This window comes from Pangasianodon hypophthalmus, chromosome 16 (genome assembly GCF_027358585.1).
Source record: "Pangasianodon hypophthalmus isolate fPanHyp1 chromosome 16, fPanHyp1.pri, whole genome shotgun sequence".
Taxonomy (NCBI): Eukaryota; Metazoa; Chordata; class Actinopteri; order Siluriformes; family Pangasiidae; genus Pangasianodon; species Pangasianodon hypophthalmus.
In genome coordinates, this window is record NC_069725.1 from 17,129,930 (window position 1) to 17,154,518 (window position 24,589).

Sequence of the window (24,589 nt, forward strand, 5' to 3'; positions counted from 1 at the left end):
GAAAGAAACATTGTGAAAGCTGTGAAGAAAAACCCAAAAACAACAGTCAGTGACATCAACAACAACCTCGAATGCGTAGGGGTGAACGTACCCAAAACACACTGCCAAAAAAATGGAAGATTTTAGACTGGCCAAATCAATCATCAGATCTTAACCACATTGAGCATGCATTTCACCTCCTGAAGAGGAGACTGAAAGGAGAGAACCCCCAAAACACACAACAACTGAAAGAAGCTGTGGTACAAGCCTGGAAAAGAACCACAAAAGAAGAATGCAACAGTTTGGTGATGTCAGTGGGTCACCAGCTCATTGCAAGCAAGGGATATGCAACCAAATATTGTTTATTGTTAAAGTAAGTGTTATTTAATTTATTTTCTGTTCTAATACTTTTGATCCCCTAAAAATTGGGTGCTCTGCCACTAAACATGCCATGTTCTAAGTTGTTTAACGCATCTAGATGTTAATATCGGGAAATGAAAGCTGAAATTCTGATCCATCATCTCATATTTATCTTTTGTAGGTCCCTGGAGGATTAATGGTTAGGCCTTGGGGCTCTCGCCACTGCGGCCTGTGTTCAATTCCTGGCTAGGGAACTGACCCCAGTCACTGGAGTTGCACAAAACAGTGCACTCTCAGTGCCAGTCCCAAGCCCAGATAAATTGGGGAGGATTGCATCAGGAAGGGCATCCGGCGTAAAAACTTGTGCCAAATCAAATTTGTGGACCAATGATCTGCTGTGGCAACCCCTAATGTGAGCAGCCAAAACAACATCTCATATTTATCTTTTGATCCCAAACTCACATATCTTCAGTATATAGCAAAAGCAGAAGAATTGGCCTCGCTGTTCCGATACTTTCAAAGGAGACTGTATATGCAACACACAAGTCTTTTGTTAACAAATTATTTAAATAACTTACATTTTTAAATTTATATAATTTATACATTTAAAATGTGTACACTTTTTTCTTTTTTGTGAGCAACCTTCTGGTGCCAGGTCACCAATACGGTAAATCTGGCCATATATACATTGGTGTCAGCCCCTGGCCCATCCTGACTTGGGGATGGCAGTTCCAGCCCTGCACGAAAGTGACCATGCCATTTTACATTCAGCTGCAGAGCTATTCATTTCCTTAAGATTTGCACGTCACACATTCTCAGTGGGACCTTAGAGACCATAAAGGTTTAACGCAAGAATGGTGCGGGTGAGTTTTTGAGAAAAGTGAGTTTTTAACATAAAGATTGGCACTGATTTGAATTCAACAAACAGGAATCAACCATTTTAACCTTTTTCGAAGAAGTAACTGTGTCGTTTCAGAAAAAGTAGTGTTCGACATTGCAAAGGGACTTCAGTTCCCAGCAGTCTCCAGGGCAGCGTGCAGGTGACGTCACACGAAGTATATAATACTATCGTGTAGCGTTTCATCCTTTATTGTTACTTGTAACGAACTGGAGCAACGCAGAGGAGCTCCGGTGCTCTGGCAAAAAAGAGAAAGAATTATTGTTCTAAAACGACACCTTCCGTGCTGGCTAAAAATATTAATGTTTGATTTTACTTGAGGATATCGGTGTTTAAAACGTCCATTAAAGAAAGAAAATGGACTCGAACCGGCCTGCTCTCGGTTTGATCTATTTTAATACAGCTAGCTATTTGCTAAAGCCAGCTTCTTCATCGTTTGTTGGCTGCATGTTCTCGTAAAAGTAGTACCTTTTTAGTTTAGCTGACCGAGATTATTGTCTGACTTTGTGTTTCTGTTTGTAAAGAACTCCACCTATTGCCTGCACCATTTAAGTCATAGCCTCATATGCCTGTGTCACAAACTAAGTGAAATACAACGTAAACAGCACACAGTCCTGAATTATGATTGTTTTGTTAATAGCCTAGTATGTCTAAATGTGGCTGCCTAGAGAACCCGGGCATACCAAACCGGTGTTTCTTTTCTGACGAGACCACTTTCTCTGGGCTAAAGTCGTCTTTGTCCCTCATCTGCTAACCTGCTAACCGGTGAATTTTGCTAACAATATTCCAAAAGGAGGAAATAACGACGACCCGAACAACGATTTCACTGTCTGAAAGGCTTTCTGTTTGTATCCAAGGTAAGGACTCTGATTAGGTTTTGTGTTTCACCCTGGCTTGGCTTCCCATGTAGCCTTGGCTTCCTATAGCCTAGAAAAAGAAGCACAGAAACGATGGCCATCAGCCTGACTGTTCTACACGCAAATAAATATTTGCCTTGTCATAGCCTGCTGCGCTCATATCCTTCGGCCAGCTACAATATGGGATTAAAGAAAAATGCAACTGGCTCAGCTGGACAATCGTTTCTTTTCTCGCATGCTGACTGGCTTTTTCAGCTATTGTGTAGCCCTTGCTCCTTGCCACCATGTCTGACAGTGTTCAGTTCTCAGCGTTAGGATTTTTTTTTTTAACACAATTCCACAAATGCGCCCGACTGGGAAATGTGGATGAATTGTTTAGTTGATGAAACTGAGTTGTTCAGCGTCACGTCATCAGCGTGGCCGGTTGGCTGGGAGAAAACGTGACGTGTTCATGCACTGAACACACATAACCTAATGTCATAATTACCAGTCTAATTACTTGTCTTCATTCGGTTTGGGATGTGTTCAAAGAATATATTGCGGCATCTCAGTCTAGTCTCCACGTATTTTACACGGGGTATATGTATATTACAGGCCTATATTATCTATTATGTATAATAGAACATTGGTGTCAGGGTGGATGTATTTAGGCATTTACTGTAACAGTGCTTTTAGTCAGTAGCAGAAATTGCAGAAATTATGTGAGTGAAGTCCAGGAAGAAAGTTTAAGCCTTTGATGCATCACATGTTCCTATGCCAGACTGTCATTTTATCTGCCTTGTAAATTAAGCTTTATCAGTGTGTGAACACATTATTTTTTGCATGTAGACCTTTAAGTCTCAACAAACCTGAATATAGAGTGAGTGATGCTGCTAAGAGTTTGGGCATTATTTGATGTTAGCAGTGATCAGCTTGTTCAAGTGGTCATATAAACAGTATGATACCCTAGATTTGATTAAAGCTTTTATCAGATTTTAATAAATTAGTGTGTATTTACATTTACTCTAATTTCTTGGGGTCAGTTATAGTTTGAAATCAGTCAAAACACTTTGATATTCTCCATTTGTGCTTGTGCAGAACCAACCCAGAGGGACGAATGGCTTGTCTCTGTCTTTGGATCCAATTGAAGATATCGTCAAGTGAAAAACAGTATTAAGTGCAATCTGCAATGATAAAAACTTCCTTATCAGCACATGTGGATAAATCTCTAGCTATGTATCTGGGACAAGCAGATTTCATGTCAGGGTTATTAATTGTGTTATTCATAGTTGCCCAACAGACAACTAGGTTAAAGAACCAGAGAAGGAAAATAAACCCTCCTTCCACTGATTTTTTTGAAAAAACAAAAGTTTTGTTTTGTATGCATGTTCAAACCTTATGCACTTTATGGCCTTACAATGCACCTTGTTGCAATGACTATAGTGCCTACCTCTGACTCCCACTGGTTGCTGAACTACACATAATGGTCAAGGTGAAAGCTGGCTGATGGTGGAATGATTTTTCTTAATGGAGTAATTAACATGCAGAGATGACAGATGATTGTTTCAGATTTGAAAACACACAGGCATGTGGAAATACTGATAAAACTGAGGAAAATAAAGTGCATTGCTGTCAATTGCTGTGCAATCACCTTGCAGTTAAAGATGTCAACAAAAAATAAAGATGCTAGCCAGACTCAGAGTAAGATTAATCGTGATGTGAGGCTAGAGCACTGCAGCTCATAGCTGAAACATTCACCAGTGACCTGTGGACTTTTTGTTGAGGGTGCAAACACAATGTACTACATTTAAAAACCTCATCAGGAGAGGATAAGGACTATGGTACACAGTTTTTTCTTTTCATGGAGATTCTATATTCTATACTAGTCATGCCCTTAAACTGTATTAATGCACTGAACTCTGTAACTCCCTAGCCATCCATTACTTTATATTAGCTACCACGATCTAATAAATTAGAGTTCTGGGCAACCAAAATATGGGACTACTCTGTACATGGGTGCCTTTAATTGGTAGGCTAGCTAATTAATTTCATTCCGCAAACAACCCCTGATTAGTAAAGCAATTCGAGTGCTGGCTCTGTAGAAGCCAGCAGTCTTGACTCTACTGCGCTAGCTTGTCAGACAATTCACTTAAATGGCAAGCAGGTAATACCATGTGTAAGCTTTTTACAGGCGAGAGGTGTTACTTTCTGTGTCGTATGGCCTATACAGCCCCAGAAGCACTCTGCTTGCACAGCTGGCAAGGGATTTTTGTCCGAAATGTTCAGTTTCACTGAAAGCTTTGTATACTTTGCTGAATTTTTTCCAACTGTGTATATACAGTTGTATGTAAAAGTTTAGTTGCTTTTTAAAGTGAAAAGAAGTAAAACAACCTCTGCAGCAAACTACTTTAATCATTTTTCTGCAAATGTTTTTGCACCGTTATTGTATATTGGAAGAGCATAAAAATTAGGGGAAAAGAGTAATTATGTGCAAAAGTTTGGACACCCTTCCAGTTGTAAAATCTCAGAATTTAATTAACTCATTATACCTGAAGTGATTCATTAGTATTCATTAGGCAGATCAAGAATTGCCATTAGGAGTAATAATTCCAGAGCATATTAATTTCTCTGACTGTTCAAACTTTGTGCTAGTATTTAACAACCATGCCTTCCTCTAAGCAACTGGCTGGGACAAACGCTGTCAGTTACTAAACAAAATGACCAATTAGTGGTTTTGTGTCGTTTTTCTTTTTCTTAGCCATAATCACCATCAACATCAAAACCCTGGAAGTAAAGTTTGGTCTCTGTGTTAGCCCAGAGATTTTTTTCTGTTTGCACACAGGTGATGTACAGTCATCAGGCACTTTATTAGGAACGCCATACTGGGTAGGGCCTCCCTTTGCTCTCAAACAGCCTCAATTCTTTGTGGCATGGATTCCACAAGATGTTGGAAACATTCCTTTTGAGATTCTGGTCCATGTTGACATGATTGCATCACACAATTCTGCAGATTTTTCAGGTGGACTTTCATGCTGCGACTCTCCCATTCTACCACATCCCAAAAGTATTCTTTTGAACATTGACACAAGGCAGGTTGGGTCCATGGATTCATGCTGCTGGTGCCATTATCTGACCCTGTCATCTGTGTGTCTCAGCAGAAATTGAGATACATCAGACCAGACTATGTTTTTCCAGTCTTTACCTGTCCAGTTTCTGTCCTGTGCCCCACTGCAGCCTAAGCTTTCTGTTTTTGGCTGACAGAAGAGGAACCTGACGTGGTCTGCTGTTGTAACAAATCTGTCTCAAGTTTCGACGTGTTGTGCTTTGAGATGCTTTTCTGCTCACCACAATTGTACAGAGTGGTTATCTGAATGACTATAGCCTTTCAGTCATCTCCAACTAGTCTGGCCATTTTCTGTTGAGCTCTCTCATCAACAAGGTGCTTCCATCTGCAGAACAACTGCTCACTGAGTAAATGCTAGAGACTGTTGTACATGGAAATCCCAGGAGATCAGCAGTTATAGAAATACTCAAACCAGCCTGTCTGGCACCAACTGCCAGCCTGTATCTGCATGATTTTATGCATTTTACTGATGCCACATGAATGGCTGATTTAGATAATTGCATGAATGAGTAGGTGTACAGGTGCTTCTTATAAAGTGCTCTATCAGTGTATACTGTATGGCCAAAAATATGTGGACACCTGACCATCACACCCATATGTGGCCATTCCAAAACCATGGGTGTTAAGAGTTAGTCCCCAACAATAACAGCCTGCACTCTTCTGGGAAGGCTTTCCATTAGATTTTGCAACATGGCTGTGGGGATTTGTGCAGATTCAGCAACAAGAACATTAATGTGGTCAGGCACTCACAAGCGAGAAGGCCTGGTGCGCAGTCGGCGTTCAAATTCATCTCAGAGGTGTTCAGTGGGGTTAAGGTCACAGCTCTGTGCTGGCCACTAGAGTTCTTTGACATCAAACTTGGCAAACCATGTCTTTTTGGACCTCACTTTGTCCACAGAGACAGTCATGATGAAACAGGTTTGGGCCCCTTAGTGCCAGGCTAGGGAAATCTTAATGCTACAGTACACAAAGACATCCTGTATAATTGTGTTTCCAACTTTGTGGAAATAGTTTTGGGAAGGCCCACATATGGGTGTGATGGTCTGGTGTCCACATACTTTTGGCCATGCAAATTCATTCAGCATAAGTTTGTATTGTTTGTTTGGGGTGTGTGTGTGTGTGTGTGTGTGTGTGTGTGTGTGTGTGTGGGGGTGTGTGTGTGTGTGTGTGTGTGTGTTTGTGTGTGTGTATACCGATCAGCCATAACATTATGGCCACTGACAGGCGAAGTGAATAATATTGATTATCTCGTTACAATAGCACCTGTCAAGGGTTGAGATATGTTAGGCAGTAAGTGACCAGTCGGTTCTCGAAGTTGATGTGTTGGAAACAGGAAAAATGGGCAAGCGTAAGGATTAGAGAGACTTTGACAACGGCCAAATTGTGATGGCTAGATGACTGGGTCAAAGCATCTTTAAAATGGCAGGCCTTGTGGGGTGTTCCCGGTATGCAGTGGTTAGTACCTACCAAAAGTGGTCCAAGGAAGGACAACTGGTGAACTAGCAACAGGGTCATGGGCGTCCAAGGCTCACTGATCCGTGTGGTGAGTGAAGGCTAGTCTGTCTGGTCTGATCCCATAGAAGAGCTATCGTAGCACAAATTGCTGAAAAGTTAAAGCTGGCTATGATAGAACGGTGTCAGAACACACAGTGCATTGCAGCTTGCTGCGTGTGGGGCTGTGTAGCCACAGACCTGTCAGAGTGCCCATGCCGACCTCTGTCCACTGCCAAAAGTGCCTACAATGGACAGATGAGCGTCAGAACTGGACCACGGAGCAATGGAAGAAGGTGGCCTGGTCTGATAAATCACATTTTCTTTTACATCATGTGGAAGGCAGGGTGCGTGTGCATTGTTCACCTTGGGAAGAGATGGCACTAGCATGCACTATGGGAAGAACGCACGCGGGCGGAGGCAGTGTGATGCTCTGGGCAATGTTCTGCTGGGTCCTGGCATTCACGTGGATGCTATTTTGACACATACCACCTACCTAAACGTTGTTGCAGACCAGGTACACCCCTTCATGGCAACGGTATTCCCTAATAGAAGTGACCTCTTTCGGCAGGATAATGCGGCCTGCCACACTGTAAAAATTGCTCAGGAATGGTTTGAGCAACATGACAAAGAGTTCAAGGTGTTGACTTGGCCTCCAAATTCCCCAGATCTCAATCCAGTTGAACATCTGTGGGGTGTGCTAGCCATCAAGTCCGATCCATGGAGGCCCCACCTCTCAACTTACAGGACTTAAAGGATTTGCTGTTAATGTCTTTGTGCCAGATACCAAAGCACACCTTCAGGGATCTATTGGAGTCCATGCCTTGACGGGGCAGTGCTGTTTTGGCAACAAAAGGGGGACCAACACAATATTAGGCAGGTGGTCATAATGCTATATGGCTGATCGGTGTATATACACTATATTACCAAAAGTATTCAGTCACCCATCCAAATGATCAGAATCAGGTGTCCTAATCACTTGGCCTGGCCACAGGTGTATAAAATCAAGCACTTAGGCAGGCAGACTGTTTTTACAAACATTTGTGAAAGAATGGGCCGCTCTCAGGAGCTCAGTGAATTCCAGCGTGGAACTGTCATAGGATGCCACCTGTGCAACAAATCCAGTCGCGAAATTTACTCGCTCCTAAATATTCCACAGTCAACTGTCAGCTTTATCATAACAAAATGGAAGAGTTTGGGAACAACAGCAACTCAGCCACGTAAACTGACGGAGAGGGGTCAGCGGATGCTGAAGCGCATAGTGCAAAGAGGTCGTCGACTTTCTTCACAGTCAATTGCTACAGAGCTCCAAACTTCATGTGACCTTCAGATTAGCCCAAGTACAGTACGCAGAGAGCTTCATGGAATGGGTTTCCATGGCCGAGCAGCTGCATCCAAGCCACACATCACCAAGTGCAATGCAAAGCGTCGGATGCAGTGGTGGACTCTAGAGCAGTGGAGACGCGTTCTCTGGAGTGATGAATCACGCTTTTCCATCTGGCAATCTGATGGACGAGTCTGGGTTTGGAGGTTGCCAGGAGAACGGTACATTTCGGACTGCATTGTGCCGACTGTGAAATTTGGTGGAGGAGGAATTATGGTGTGGGGTTGTTTTTCAGGAGTTGGGCTTGGCCCCTTAGTTCCAGTGAAAGGAACTTTGAATGCTTCAGGATACCAAAACATTTTGGACAATTCCATGCTCCCAACCTTGTGGGAACAGTTTGGAGCGGGCCCCTTCCTCTTCCAACATGACTGTGCACCAGTGCACAAAGCAAGGTCCATAAAGACATGGATGACAGAGTCTGGTGTGGATGAACTTGACTGGCCTGCACCCGACCTGAAGTCCTGACCTGAACCTGATAGAACACCTTTGGGATGAATTAGAGCAGAGACCGAGAGCCAGGCCTTCTCGACCAACATCAGTGTGTGACCTCACCAATGCGCTTTTGGAAGAATGGTCAAAAATTCCTATAAACACACTCCTCAACCTTGTGGACAGCCTTCCCAGAAGAGTTGAAGCTGTAATAGCTGCAAAAGGTGGACCGACATCATAGTGAACCCTATGGGTTAGGAATGGGATGGCACTTAAGTTCATATGTGAGGCAAGGCAGGTGACCGAATACTTTTGGTAATATAGTGTATTATTCACGTCCAAGGTTTTGTGTTGTGTAATGTCAAGGTGTTGCGATTTCACACTATCTAGAATTCACACCATAGTATAGTGACCACCACTGTACGGCACACGAGAGCTCATATCTCACGGTGCTGGAACACTGCTTAAAATCAACACCTTGTTTGCTGTGTTTGATTTAAGTCACATTCGCATCTAAAATGATTCAGACATACATGACATTAGGAATGCTTTCAGTGTGGTGAGGACATATAAAAATGTAACCATGATTATTTTTAAGGCACAATCTACATCAAACAATTTTGCCATATTAATAATGTTGTCATAAAATACCTTTATAACAGTTCTGCTGAAACTGATTAAAATAGCACATTAATAGGGGAAAATTATACCTTACCTTTAAAATACTGATCTACTTTTCTAACTGCAGTAAACCTCTAGCAGGCTACTTCACCGGCCCTCACATCGATATCTCTGCTTATAGTGTAGCCAGTGATACCAACTCTCTTCAGAGAAATCATGCTCAAAAAATTGCTAGAAGTCTGTAGTTGGCTTCATAGACTAATTTGCATATTAATGTATTCATCATGATCATTGGTATATTAAATTAGAAAATAGAGTACATGAAGAAAGATTTTCACTTAGAATATAATAAAATAGAACAGAATAGGGTCTTATCAGAATAGAAAATAATAGATAATATTTTATTTCCTAAATTATTTTTTTTATAGAAAGAAGTAATCTTTGGTCTTGGCACCACAAACTAAACTTGTACACATTTACCAAATATATATAATATATATATATATATATATATATATATATATATATATATATATATATATTTTTTTTTAAAACCATAGCAACTGGTAGTCATTAAAATGTGATTAAAAACAAAGGAATGCTTTCATTAAAAAAATAGTGCATATATGTAAATAGAAACAGACTGCAAGTTAAACTTTCCAGTTTTAGAAAAATGTGCACAAATTTGTATACCCACCACAGATTATAAATAACTACGTCCTACCTGGATATTATTAAGCAGTGCAATATGGCACTTTACACAACCTACTGTAGCCAGAGCTTAAACCAGAAAGAGTGATGATTAGGAAAAATCCTGTTTATCGATAAACTTCAGGAGATACCTTGCTCTTTGGAGAGCTGTTTTCCTCAGCTGGTACTGGACATTTAACTTAATTGTAAGAGAATTGTGCAGTGCCCCTAACACCACATCATTCTGAATGTTCAGCATGATCATTTACTGATGCATACATTCATTGGAAAAAGAAAGTGTACCCTCCTTCACTTCTCTGTTTTAAGTCATCAGGGCCTAAATAACAATTGTTTGGTCCTCACCGACTTTTTAAAACAAACAAATAACCTCAGGTCACAAAAAAGACCAGTAGATAAACCAACATTCAGAAACCAGGTACTAAAAAATAAGCACACCTTATAATTCAGTAAAACCACCTTTAGCAACATTAACTTGAAGTAAATATTTTCTGTAGGAGTTTATCAGGAGTCTCACATCGTTTTGGAGAAAACAATGGCCCACTCTTCTTTATAACATTGCTTCAGTTCATTGATGTTTGAAGGCATTTGTTTATGCATAGCTCTCTAAAGATCCTGCCACAGCATCTCAATGGGTTGAGGTCTGGACTTTGACTTGACCTTGATTTATTTATTTATTTATTTTATGCATGACCCAATTTCAGCCAAGCTTAAGCTCCTGGACAGATGGCCTCACTTTTGTCTCCAGTATATTCTGTTATAAAATGAAGTTCATCGTTGTCTCAATGATTGCAAGTTTCCCAGGTCCTGTGGCTGCACAACAAGCCCAAATCATTACCCCTCCACCACCATGCTTCACAGTTGGTATGGGGTGTTTGTGGCTATATATTGTGTTTGGGTTTTCTCAAAGCATGGCACTATGCATGATGAACAAAGATCTCCACCTTTGTCTCATCAGTCTGAAGGATATTGTTCCAGAACTTTTGTGGTTTGTTCAGATGCAATTTTGCAAACCTAAGGCATGCTGGCATGTTCTTTTTGCAGAGAAGAGGCTTTTTCCTAGCCACCCTTCCAGTAAAGTCATACTTGTTCAGCCTTTTTCTGATTGTGCTCTAATGAACATGAACATTTAATGTGCTTACAGAAGCCTGTAGGTGGTTCTTGGGTTTTTCTTTATATCTCTGAACATTAAATGGTCTGTCCTTGGACTGAATTTCCTGGGACACCCACTCAAAGAAAGATTGGCAACTGTCTTGAAGGTTCTTTGTAAACAATCCTTCTCACTGTAGAATGATGAATTTCAAGTTGCTTGGAGATATCCTTAACCCTTCTCAGATTGATGATCAGCAACATTTGCTTCTCTGAGGCCATGGCTGATGTCCTTTGTTCTTGGCCTGATTTCTTGGCATGATGTAGACACACATCTGAGTGGTCCATAACACCAAATGCCAAAAGTTCTGCTTTTATAGAGGTAGTCACACTTCTTGATTAACTAATCTTGTGCTTTTTGTTAGTAACACCTAGCTGCTAATTACTCTCTTAATGATTGTGGAAGTTGGAAGGGTGTACTTATTTTTCCCCAACCAGGTTTCTGAGTGTTGGGTTACTTTTTGAGAAGAAATTACTAGGTCTTGAAATCTGTTGTGTTTTTTGTTGTCACCTGAGGTTATTTGTTTGTTTATAGAGGTTGGTGGGGACCACAAAATTATTTAGGCTCTGATAACTATTTGTGGAAAACTGGCATTGTGTGTGCAGTTAGGGGCAGCCTTAATAACTGCCACAAACGAAAAGTTTTCTTAGAGCAAGTGTGCTTTAACCGTAAACTGCACACAAAACCTGAATGTGGATGTAAGACCCCTTAGGATCTCCATCTGTCTCCTAAACATGAAGAAGCTCTTCAGCTTTGGTTAAAGAAACCACCAAAGCGACTGTACATTTTGCTTTTTTCCCTTTGTGGACAGAAGCCCTATGGAGGAGCTCTAATGCTCCAGCGAAAACTACTTGGAAATTAAAGCTATGAGTTATTGCAGCTAATGAACAATCCTCTATTAAAGAAACCTGAGTGACTGCAGACAGGCGTTAGCTGCTCATGTTACGTTACTATATTTAAAAGAATTGAACCAGAAGTCTTGAACAAAAAAGAGGGAATACGTACTATTACTTCCGCGTTGCAAAATAAGGTGGATTCGTATATCAGTGTGTCACACTGTTTTGTAATGTTAAGTTCATCAGTTTCTATGTTCCCTGTGTACAGAACCACAGTTCAACTTATTAAAGACTTTTGATTGAAGATCTTGCTGGTTCTTTCATAAACCCTACCTCAGTTATTGACATCAGAGTTCTGAGCAGACTGGGAGCAAGAAAAAAATCTGCACAGAAATCAAGAGAATTTCTGTACCTGCGTCAGAAAATTATTCGCTGAAGTTTTAACCCAAACGAATATAAGTATTAAAACAATGTCCTACTTTAGTGTCCATCTTGAACTCGTTGCCACCAAATGTGCAACACTTTTACTAAAATGGCTATAACGCTTCAGCGGAATAACAAATTTTCACCAAATTTGGCACACTTGTATATGGGCTCAATCTGAGGTCAAGCACATAAAATGGCAGAGCTTGGCCACGTGGTGGTGCTATAGCAGGACAAAACATGAAATTGGTGCTAAATATGGAACTATTGGTCTAGTCGACTTGAAATCTCGCACAAAATGTCTTTGTCCATGGTCCCATCAGTGTCTATGAAGACAGTTGTGAATCTTAATAATAATACATTTATTTTATATAGCGCCTTTAAAAGTTGCTTTCTCAAGGCGCGTTCCATGAAAGCTTACAGAAACGAAAACACAACAATATAAGACAATATACTATAAATTCAACAAGAAATAAATCACAATACAATAAAAAAACTAATCAAAAGCATTCCTGAAAAAGAATGTTTTGAGAAGAGTTTTAAAAACAGCTAAAGAATTAGCATCCCTTATGTCAATCTTGAAAAACATGGCAACCAATCAATGTTCAACAGCTATTAGACAATATTTGACTATTTGACAAATTTTGAGGTCTGTGCAAAATTTGAAATATAAAATAAATTTTGCCACCAGGAGATGCTACCACATTGTACATGTGTGAATTATTGTATATTATGCACACACAGTATTCATATATTTTATCTCCTCATTCTGAACAACTTTGCCTCATGAGCCACTGGTGTCAATCAAATTGTTCATTAAATATTTGTGATTATTTAAAACCTGCTTTTGTGAACTAGTCCTTTTACTCAATCACAACAAAACCAGTGTAGTACAATTCTCCGGACTTTCTAGGTTGATGTTCTTTCGGCTGCTAACATTAGGGGTCGCCACAGCGGATCATTGGTCCGCATATTTGATTTGGCACAGTTTTAATGCCGGATGCCGTCCCTGATGCAACCCTCCCCAATTTTATCTGGGCTTGGGACCAACACTGGAAGTGGTCTGTCGTATGCAATCCCAGTGGCTGGGGTTGGCTCCCTGGCCACACCAGTGAGCTCACAGAGGCCTAACCATTAGTCCTCCAGGGGCTGGAAAAGGTAGATAATTAATCAGAAAAATATGTTGAACTTTATTTAGATTTATTTATTTAGTCAGAACAGGGTTATTTACAAAAATGAGAGTGGTGTACCCAAAAGTCAATAGCTCCTAAAAGAAAATGCAACACTGGATGATATTAAGTGAGTTATGCAACAAATGATTCTTAAGAAGCATGGAGATCGGACAATAGACGTCACTACAGCAGTTTAAATGTTTAAAAATCCTATTTCTTTATGGGAAATTACCATATATTTGTTAATTATCTTGCTTTTTCTCTGCTTTAGGTGCTTATAGGCTTGCACAATATTAAGTAATATCTTTTTACGCATGTCCTTAAAGGCCCTGAAGTGCTTGAATCTAGATGGTGATGATGATGATAATGATAATAATAATAATAATAATAATATGAACATTTTGCTGTTTTTGAGATGCTTGCCGTGCTCAAAACTCACGAAAATTGACACTCTCATCAGAAATGCTGGTCATCAGGACCACACAAAGGAATGAAATCAGGTGTTGCCCAGGGGCTCAATAGCTCCCCTTTGATATTTTTCTTCAGTATGAGCATGCAATTTCACCTACATGCACCAAATTTGGTATGGATGTGGGTGTTCATAGGACAAATAAATTTCACTATCACATCCATTAACTCCACCCAAAAGGAAGTCAGCCTTTTTTGATTTTGTGTGTTTTAATGGGTACTAAAACTTATGAATCCCCTTGAAAGAGTATTTAGAGTTTCAAACCAAATTTGGTCAGCATGATGTCAAGATGTCCATGATGCAAAATTCTGAAGAAATGTTTGATATCTAACAGTGTTGCTGTAGTGAGGCAATCAACATTTTAAACTGCACAAACAAAGTGTGGCATATCTAATATAAATCATGCAATCTGGCCCACAGTTCACATTTATACTAAATGTTGGTGCATAGTAGCATACACTTAGCAATAGTGATTTGTCATAGCACCACCAACTGACAACAGGAAGTGTGGCTGATAAACCAAATTTTTTAACACTCTTATTTGGTTCATCATACACTGCTCAAAAAAAATTAAAGGAACACTTTGAAAACACATCAGATCTCAATGGGGAAAAATATCATGCTGGATATCTATACTGATATAGACTGGGTAATGTGTTAGGAAAGAAAGAATGCCACATCGTTTGATGGAAATGAAAATTATCAACCTACAGAGGGCTGAATTCAAAGACACCCCGAAAATCAAAGTGAAAAAATTATGCAGCAGACTAGTCCATTTTCCTGAAATTTCATTGCAGCAACTCAGAATGGTACTCAGTAGTTTGTATGGCCCCCACTTGCTTGCTCCTAATGAGATGACTGATGGTGTCCTGCGGTATTTCCTCCCAGATCTGGACCAGGGCATCACTGAGCTCCTGGACAGTCTGAGGTGCAACCTGGCGGCGTCGGATGAACCAAAACATAATGTTCCAGAGGTGTTCTATTGGATTTAGGTCAGGCGAGCGTGGGGGCCATTCAGTGGTATCAATTACTTCATCCTCCAGGAACTGCCTGCATACTCTCGCCACATGAGGCCGGGCATTGTCATGCACCAGGAGGAACCCAGGATCTACTGCACCAGCGTAGGGTCTGACAATGGGTCCAAGGATTTCATCCCGATACCTAATGGCAGTCAAGGTGCCATTGTCTAGCCTGTAGAGGTCTGTGCGTCCCTCCATGGATATGCCTCCCCAGACCATCACTGACCCACCACCAAACCGGTCATGCTGAATGATGTTACAGGCAGCATAATGTTCTCCATGGCTTCTCCAGACCCTTTCACGTCTGTCACATGCTCAGGGTGAACCTGCTCTCATCTGTGAAAAGCGCAGGGCGCCAGTGGCGGACCTGCCTATTCTAGTGTTCAATGGCAAATGCTAATCGAGCTGTCCATGGTGCTAAATTGTAAAGGAATTTTTGACGCCTTACACTGTAACAAACAGGAAATGTGGAATATTTCCGCTTTACATTTACGAGTTTTGTAAATCCAGCAAAAATCTTTAGGTAATCTTGGATTATGCAAACATTTATATACAACATTACTAAAGAATTAATAAATGAGTTTAAGATATCTCTTTTTTCTTTTTTTCCCCCTTATGGTTGCAATAAATTTAGAGGTAATGCATTCTGTTTGAGGCATTGTGCTGATCAAGTGCACTAAATCCAATAGTCCCATTTAAAATGACTTTCCCTCATTTATTACAATTACTTTTAATTATTACTGCTATATTGACTATAGTGTTTATCTTATCTTGTTTTCTAACTTGAGTTAGCTGTTGGCATAATCTCAACTGAATACATGGACACATGAACATGGACATTAGTTTGCACAAGTGGTTTAAAGCCTTATATTCTCTCATGGCAGTGTTTAAAAAGAGGGTTTTGTGTGAGGAAGATTGATTATGGCCCACATAATCCTCTCCTCATGGATGTTTAAGACATTTTTGTTTGTTTATGTAGGTTATGATGGATTTTGCTATCATCATCATAAATACTAAAATTTACATGCTCCTGCCCTGAGTTTCAGGTCTTGCTGTGCTATGCTGGATTTATTAACATTCAGTCTTTACCACTAGATGGCCATCCATCTGTGTGTCCATCCATCTGAAATTAGCGTGATATCTCAAGAATGGACTAGTTGAATATTTGTAGGATTTATATGGTATAATCATTGTGAACTAGTTAGATTTTAGAATTCATCCAAACAGGATCAAGGTCACAACAAGGTCTGAAATAGTATTTATTCATTAGCTTTCTTCCTTTTTGAAGTATATGTTAAGGGTATTTCAGGCATATAAATTAGTAACCAGAAGGATTGGACTTCTTGGTTGTGGAGGTATCCCCATCAACGGTGTTGGTGTCGAGTTCTATTTGGTTTATATAAATGTTCTGATTTTTTATTATTTTTTTTTTTTTGAAGGGTGCTACACTATGTAGCACAACATTCATCCATCCATCTTATAAGAAAATGGAAAATACTTAAGCGAGTGAAATAAATATTTTGAGTCAGTTCCAAACTGCTAACTGCTGTGATGGGTTGTATATTTGAATACTTTTGTTAACTATGTTACAAGTTTATCTATTTGTTTTGTCTTGTTCCATGTTGTATCATAAAATTTATCATAGACATCACATAGATTATCAATACTGGCAGGCTGTTATTTTTATTTTAATTATAGTACATTTATCTTGTTCATTAGGGCAGCCAGTATTGGCATACTTTTACGCCACATGATATTATGCCATTATATTATAACATGATATTACGCCACATGTGTGGAGATGCTGTGTGGAGTCTCAGGTCCTCAGTAGCGCACGCACCTCTTCAGTCATCCACGGCTTCTGGTTGGAGCGTGTGGTGATGGTCTTGGAGACGGTGTCGTCATCAGTGCACTTGCTGATATAGCTGGTCACTGATGTCGCATATTCCTCCAAGTCAGTGAAGTCGCCGTCAGTTGCCGCTTCCGTGAACTTGTGCCAGTCAGTGTGTTCAAAACAGTCCTGAAGAGCAGAGATGGCTCCTGTTGGCCAGGTTTTCACCTGTTTCAAAACTGGTTTGGTGCGTCTAGCTAGCGGTCTATATGCTGGGATTAGCATAACAGAGATGTGGTCTGAGTAACCGAGGTGGGGGCGGGGCTCCGCCCAGTACGCGCCGGGGATGTTTGTGTAAACAAGGTCCAGCGCGTTCTTCCCTCTCGTTGCAAAGTCCAAATGCTGATGGATTTTTAGGGAGCACTGACTTGAGATTTGCATGGTTGAAATCTCCGGCAACAATAAATAGTCCGTCAGGGTTTGAATTCTGCAGCTCGCTAATAGCCCCATACAGTTCACAGAGCGCATCTTTAGCATTAGCGCTGGGGGGAATGTACACTCTGATTATGAGGACAGTGGTGAATTCCCGTGGTAAATAAAATGGTCTGCATCTAACAGTCACAAACTCCACCAGTGATGAGCAATAACTAGAAACTAGCACAGAGTTCTTGCACCATTCCGTGTTGATGTAAACACACAAGCCACCCCCGTGAGCCTTTGTCGGCACGAAACAAGGCTAGCCCGTCTAGCTGAATGGTGGCGTCCGGAACTCTGTCGCTGAGCCATGTCTCCGTGAAAACAAAGACGCAGCAGTCTCTAAACTCACGCCGCGTAGTTTGCTGGAGTCGTATGTAATCCAGTTTATTGTCCAGGGAGCAGACATTGGAGAGCAGGATGGACGGGAGAGCCGGCCCCCCGCCCTCTTGCTGCGCTTCTCCTTTCTCGCGCACTGCTTGCGACGTCCCCTCCCCCGGCCACCGGCATCAAGCGATGCCGAGGGCTGGAGGCCTGGTCCCCGCAGTAAGCCGAGATCGCGTAGCTTGTCCAGCAGATCATCGTGCAGAGTAGTGTTGTTTCTGAAGTTTAGAAGTGTCTGTCCATGTGCCGTTAAAAGCCAGGCTAAAGACAAAAATAGCGCCATTTTGTATCCGGAGTGGCCGCTGCGTGCTACTGCCGCGCTGCCATCTTGGATTCAGTTGCTGGCTGAAAAAAAAAAAAAAACTAAAGAGATGGTTGTTGACTTCAGACGAGCACAGAATGACCACTCTCCGCTGAACATCAGCGGCTCCTCTGTGGAGATCGTCAAGAGCACCAAGTTTCTTGGTGGTCACCTGGCGGAGAACCTCACCTGGTCGCTCAACACCAGTTCCATAACGAAGAAAGCCCATCAGCGCCTGTACTTTCTGTGAAGGCTGAGGAAAGCACATCTCCCACTCCCCATCCTCACCATGTTCTACAGAGGGACTGTCGAGAGCATCCTGAGCAGCTGCATCACCACCTGGTTTGGGAATTGCACCGTCTCAGATCGCAAGACCCTGCAGCGGATAGTGAGGACAGCTGAGAAGATCATCGGGATCTCTCTTCCCTCCATGACGGACATTTACACCTCACGCTGCATCCGCAAAGCCACCAGCATTGTGGATGACCCCACACTCCCCTCTCACACACTCTACTCTCCTGCCGTCTGGTAAACGGTAAACATTCGGGTCCTCACGACCAGACTGTGCAATAGTTTCTTCCCCCATGCCATCAGACTCCTCAATACTCAGAAACTGGACTGAAGGAAAACACACACACGTACATATATACACACACATAACTGAGCATCCTCCATCCTCTCTGCAATTTTTTTGCAAGTTTTTTGCATATGTTTTTGCTGCTACTAATACTCATTATATTATACTTTACATAGGCTGCTACTCTTATGTTTACACTTATGTTTACACCATTTCAGCTAGTTGTATTGTGCTCTTGTACTATTTGCACTATTGTCACTAGGTTCACTTTAAACAGAACTGTGTACTGGTTGGTGCTGCACTGGGACTTACTATGCCCATTGTCTGTCCCAGTAGTCATTGTACTGTCTTGTGCTGTCTGCACATGTTTGCACTTTTGTACTTTATGTATAAATTATGTAGTCCCTTGTAGTTTTGTGGTGTTCTGTGTCGTCTTATGTAGCACCTTGGTCCTGGAGAAACGTTGTTTCGTTTCACTATGTACTTGTATATGGCTGAGATGACAATAAACTGCACTTGAACTTGAACTTGAAGATGAACATGACTTGAACATATATGTGAACTTCAGCCCATTTTATGCCATACATCCTGTTTGCACTGTGTGACATGATAATTGATCTCCTCACCATGACAATACTGTTCAAGATCTCAACATTTCTTTCCCAATTCAATATCATGGACATATTGACATCATTCTGACTATATGCGCTATGACTGTTCTGCATCCCTGTAAGAGTATTACAAAGGTTTGTTTACCATCACTTTCTCTTGCCAGTTGAAGGCACTATAACACTGACTTACTATATGCATGTATACTTGACTCTGCCCTAACACTTAATTTATCTATGAAGTTTAGACTCATTCGATGCTGTATTTTGGAATTATGCCACACTTCCTAAATACATGACATATATCGGCACTCTCCCCATGACAACAAAGTTTATGATTTCAAATATTTAGTGTCATGGATATTTTGACATCTTTGAATCTGATTAACTCTGTTGGAGGAGTGTTAAAATGTTTGATTTATAACCATCACTTCCTGTTGCAAGCTCATGGTTCTATGAGAAAGAATTACTTTTGCTATGTGTATGTGCCTATGCCCCATCATTAAACATACCATATATGTGAAGTTTAACCCACACTGTGTCATGTACTTTGGAATTATGCCACACTTCCTGATTGCATCATGTGACATTTTCACCATTGCAATTTACCATTTAAGATCAAATATCAAATATTCCTTCACAATTTAAAGTTTTTGTGCAGTTTTTGAGCATTTCAAGCATCTCAAACATACCATAATAATGATGATGATAATTGCAATAATGCATGATGTTGCATGAGCAGCAGTTCGAATGGGTGGGAATTGGCCATGACTAAATTAGGGAGAAAATTAATAGTTAATTAATGAATAATAATAAGAAATTAATTAATTAATAATAATAACCCTAAGAGAAACAATAGGGCCCTTTGCACCCTTGGTGCTTGGGCCCTAAATATAGCAGCAACCAGCAATCTATAAACCATAAATGAAAACACACATCAAGTTTTGTGATGATAGTGCAGTGATAGTGACATGCCTACTGATTGTCTGAAGGCAGCCATGTTTTTGAGGTAACCCAGTGAAAATTAAGAATCCAGTAACAGATGAGCACACTGATGCTATACACCAAATTTTATCCCTATAAGACTTACGGTTCCAGAGAACGTGAGCTGGCTTTAGCTCCACCTCCTATTGATGACCATGCCCCAGCCATTTCAGACCTCCTCAGAAACTTGTAATGAACCTGCCTTTCGAGTTTTGTGCAAATTCATTTTGAGTAAGCCAAGCTCCACCCTCCTAAGATTTATTGACATGTGTTGGCCATATTGTTTGCAAATCTCAAAATGTTTTTGACAATTGTTGAGGTTCAGACTGTAATGAGTAATATGACAAATTTTATGAAGATGGGTCAAGAATCTTAGGACTAGTTTGGAAAAATATTTTTGCATATTATGTAAGTTATTGTAAATTTGGGTGGGCAGGGTTAAATGGTCCAAAAGGCAGTTTTTATGGTTTCAGCAAAAGAATCAATATAAAAAGAAATTTCACTGTACACCATATTTTATACAAGATGTTTTTGTGTTGAGTGAGATTGCATCAGAAGTGCTTTTCAAATTTCCTGACAAATCTTGGTGGTAACTTTTTGTTTGTATGACTTGCAGTTCATGATATATGGACCAAAATGTAAAACCCTGTGCTATAGCACCACCATTTGGCCGATCAGGCCCATCTCACTTGCCTGAGTACCAGGAGGGATACTAACTATTGATCTATCTATTAATTACCATATGGTTTGGTTTGTGTGATTTTGTTTTTCGGGAAGTAAAAGCAAACATTCAGTGCTTGGACCCGTAGTAATCATGTTTACTTACATGGCACCTTCCTTTGGACTTTTGCTGAAGTGCTTTACATATACCTCAAACCAAAGTATTTTTGATGTCATATTCCCTTTGCAGGAATTATTATTGGCATGCTACAGCCAATAATTAATAAAAAAAGAAATCTATGAGAATTATGACATTGTATATCTAACAGTATAAAAGACAGAATACACCTAGTAAAACAAGCATGTAAACAAGTATTAGGATTTAAAAACATCTATTGCTCACATTTTGGTGGTAATGTAAGAAGAAAATCCTTCATGAGAATATTATTAATCTTAGTTAAAACTGTGATAAAATAAGTACTATTGTCTGATGCACATTTAGTAGAAGCATATTTCATTGATTGCTATTACCATGCAGAGTTAATTTGACTGCTGCTGCTTTTATTTGTCTGTTGTGGGTTCATTAGTTGTATGAGCTAAGCATGTACATCACGTCCTCAGAACATCACGTTTCCATGGAGACGGCATCAGCTCTTGGCCTAAAGCGCAGATTTGAGGAGGTGGACAGCGCCTCACCATGCTCAACACTCAAAGAATCAGACGATGACGTCTCAAGCAGTGACAGCGTGGATAGCTGTGACAGTCTCAATGCTCCCTGCAGCTCCCTCACACGTAAGAGGCCACCAAGGGTCAAAGTTCAGCTCACTATTGCAATGTTAATGCACCAAGACGTACATTTTTGCTTAGTGGAATGAGATTATAGGTCGAGTCATCTGAATTATTGGCACCTTTTATGAAATGTGGGAAAATAAATGCAATTAGTGATATTTTGAGCTTAAAAATATAGAGACTGTCGTTCATCTTCAGTAATTGCATTATCTCTCCCACTAGCCTAGCCTGGAAGCACTGGGTGCAAGGCATGAATACACACTGGCTAGGACACTAGTCCATTGCAGGGCAACATGCACACACACACAAAATATAAGCAATTTACAGTAGCCAAACAGCATACCACGTTTTTGGGTGATGGGAGAAAGGTACATGGACATGGGGAGAATATGTGAAACTGCACCTTGTATGCTGTAATGGGAGCTCAGGATCAAACATATGTTTATCCAGTCCACTTTTTTTTTTTCAAAAACTTTTTTTTTTGTTTTGCCCAATGCTCAAAAAGTTTAATTTTAGTCTCAGCTGAACATAACACATGATTGCAGCTGTAGTTCCAGGAAAGGCTTCTTTCTTTCTGAATCAGCCCTTCCAGCTCAATGGTATTTTAAACAGTACATGATCAAGGCAACAATAGACCTCCTGGAGAATGTGGAGAATTGTAAACAAATAGATTTTTATTTTGGGGATGACAGTTTGTTTGCATGTATAATGAGAAATATTACATTTTTTGTCAGGTTATTATTTGGTTTTGTAATTGGTTCAGTGTGAAATTTGAATCACCCATAATGTTTTATACAGTTTTCCCCCTTATTCTTATGAAGGGCGCCATTCTGACAAAAACTACGAATTTGTAGTGAGACAGTTTTTACATTTTTACCGCCATGCAAAAAAAGCGCAACGATCTTTTAGATAAACCTAGTATACTTATGTTATTCTAGCATAGGTATGCTAGGATAGCATAAGTATACATACTATCAACTAAAGTCAAGTAAAATATATATATGAACAATTGCTCCTATGCATTGGGCAATGTAATTTGTGATTCTTTTTATCTTTTAAAGCTTTTTATATTTTAGTAATAACCAGGTCATATAATCATGAATGGCAAATACAGTCTCCTCATGCAGGAACCCTCAGGCTTAATCACTTCTCTCTTATTTCTCCTCTCAGCCACCTCTATTCTTAGGAGGGAAAAAACCTCTCTGGGCCATAAGCGGGTGCGTTTTGACGCAGTGACAGTTTACTATTTCTCCAGAAGGCAAGGCTTCACCAGTGTGCCTAGCCAAGGTGGCAGCTCACTGGGCATGGCACGGCATCACTGTGCCATACGTCAATACACACTGGGGGAGTTTGCCAGAGAACAGGAAAGCAGCCACCGCCACATCCTACGGCAGCACCTGCGTCAAGAGAAACTCAATGCTCGAAAGATGAAGGTTCAGACTTATTACTATTTAATACAAATGTGCTGTGATGCATTTTATGTTTTATATATGCAGCATTTTAGTACATGGATTTCTGTTTTTCAGGAAAGTTTAAAAAAAAAAGTTATTACAAATTTTGTTGCAAGAGAAGAGATGATAAATGGACTGATCTTTTTAAACAAAATAGTGAATTTTGGGGTATTGAGTTTCACTATTTAATCAAATATGTGTATGGTTCAGCAACTTTCTGCAACCTGTTGATTCTGATGTGAAATAGGCAGCAAGAGATAGTGTTGTAATATGTGAGTAGAATGTGGTCATTGTCCCTGGCCACTACTGCTGTGCCTTGTAGCAGCAGCAAAAGTGTTGAAACACTGCGTCATTGTCACATTTGGAAGAAGAAGGAGGGGTTAAAAAGGCAAACATGAAAGAGATCACAGGAAAACTAAAGTTATAAAAAGTTAGAATAAAATAGATCAGTGTTATGACTGAGTTTAACATCAATTCCCAGTTGACACGGAACGGCACAGTGCATTGTGCCCAGGCTGACCTGCTGACACTGGATGACGTGTCTGATGAGGACCTGGATGTGGAGGGTGTTGAGGTGGATGACTGTTTCTTCCTACAGCCACTGCCTACCAAGCGGCGACGGGCACTGTTGCGTGCCTCAGGTATCGCCCGCATTGATGCCCGAGAGAAAATGGAGCTGCGTGCCATCCGGCTGTCACGTGAGGAATGTGGCTGTGACTGCCGCTTCTACTGTGACCCACACCAGTGTGGCTGCAGCAGAGCAGGCATCAAGTGTCAGGTCAGAGATCTGCTGTGTGTGTGTGTGTGTGTGTGTGTGTAAGAAAGTAATGTACTCTTGCCTAAAACAATGTGATGTACTAGCTCTGCATTAATGAATAAGCAAGGTACAGTGGTAATTACGGAAGCCCTAAGAGGCCATGCATTATAGCTTAGCACAATCCCGTAGCGTCATGGATGAACCAATACGTTTTTACTTTGATCAAGCTGAAATAGCTCTATGTCTGTCAGTGATTGATAACTTCCACATTAGTATCCGATACTTGAGAAGGAGGCTGTCAGGTCTATACCCCTCTCTCTTAATGTGGAGATGTAAAGTCCATCTTTACAGTGGGCAATTCGGGCATTCCTACATTCTTCTTAAGAATAGGTGCCATAGAAGAATACATTTTCCTTTGATGGATCTTTAAATATTTTTGTCTGTGCCAGAGAGAGCTAAAAAAATTTCCCATCACAGATGTTACCATTATGTGGGAGTCTTAATATGGCAACAACAAAAACTGATTAAATCACAAAATGAAATGTTCTTTAGTGAAACAAAAATAGCTCTTTGGCAAAATGGCATCAATCTAAGGACCTTTTATAGCACCTTTTCATTTATGACATTATACAAGTCAAATAAAATAGACTGTATGGTTGATATTCTGAGCAGACCTGCTAGTGTTTATGTATTTTGTGTAGGAGCTCCACGTTTTAACACCGGAAAAGGTTAGTATGGGTTATCACCTAAAAACCCACATTCTTTTGTTTTCTGCAAAAAAAAAAAAAAAAAAGTCAGATTAGCCAATTAACATATGAATCTAGAATGACTGACAGTTGTGCAAGTGTATCAAACTTTCTGATATTAACTAATA

At 40.4% G+C, this 24,589-nt stretch overlaps 1 protein-coding gene across 2 annotated transcripts in view; it reads left to right on the top strand.

The window, feature by feature from the left end:
* The first annotated feature begins 1,395 nt into the window (after positions 1 to 1,395).
* csrnp2 (cysteine-serine-rich nuclear protein 2) overlaps positions 1,396 to 24,589 on the top strand; it is a 29,231-nt gene continuing 6,037 nt past the window's right edge. The window contains exons 1-4 of one of the 2 annotated variants that reach the window (XM_026920744.3): positions 1,396 to 2,094; positions 21,340 to 21,510; positions 22,678 to 22,940; positions 23,440 to 23,736. In XM_026920744.3, the coding sequence (XP_026776545.1) occupies positions 21,354 to 21,510; positions 22,678 to 22,940; positions 23,440 to 23,736 (717 nt within the window). In that variant the 5' untranslated portion in view covers positions 1,396 to 2,094; positions 21,340 to 21,353. Of the gene's footprint in view, positions 2,095 to 21,301; positions 21,511 to 22,677; positions 22,941 to 23,439; positions 23,737 to 24,589 lie in introns of those variants that run through there. The other variant, XM_053240657.1, reaches the window with a different exon arrangement.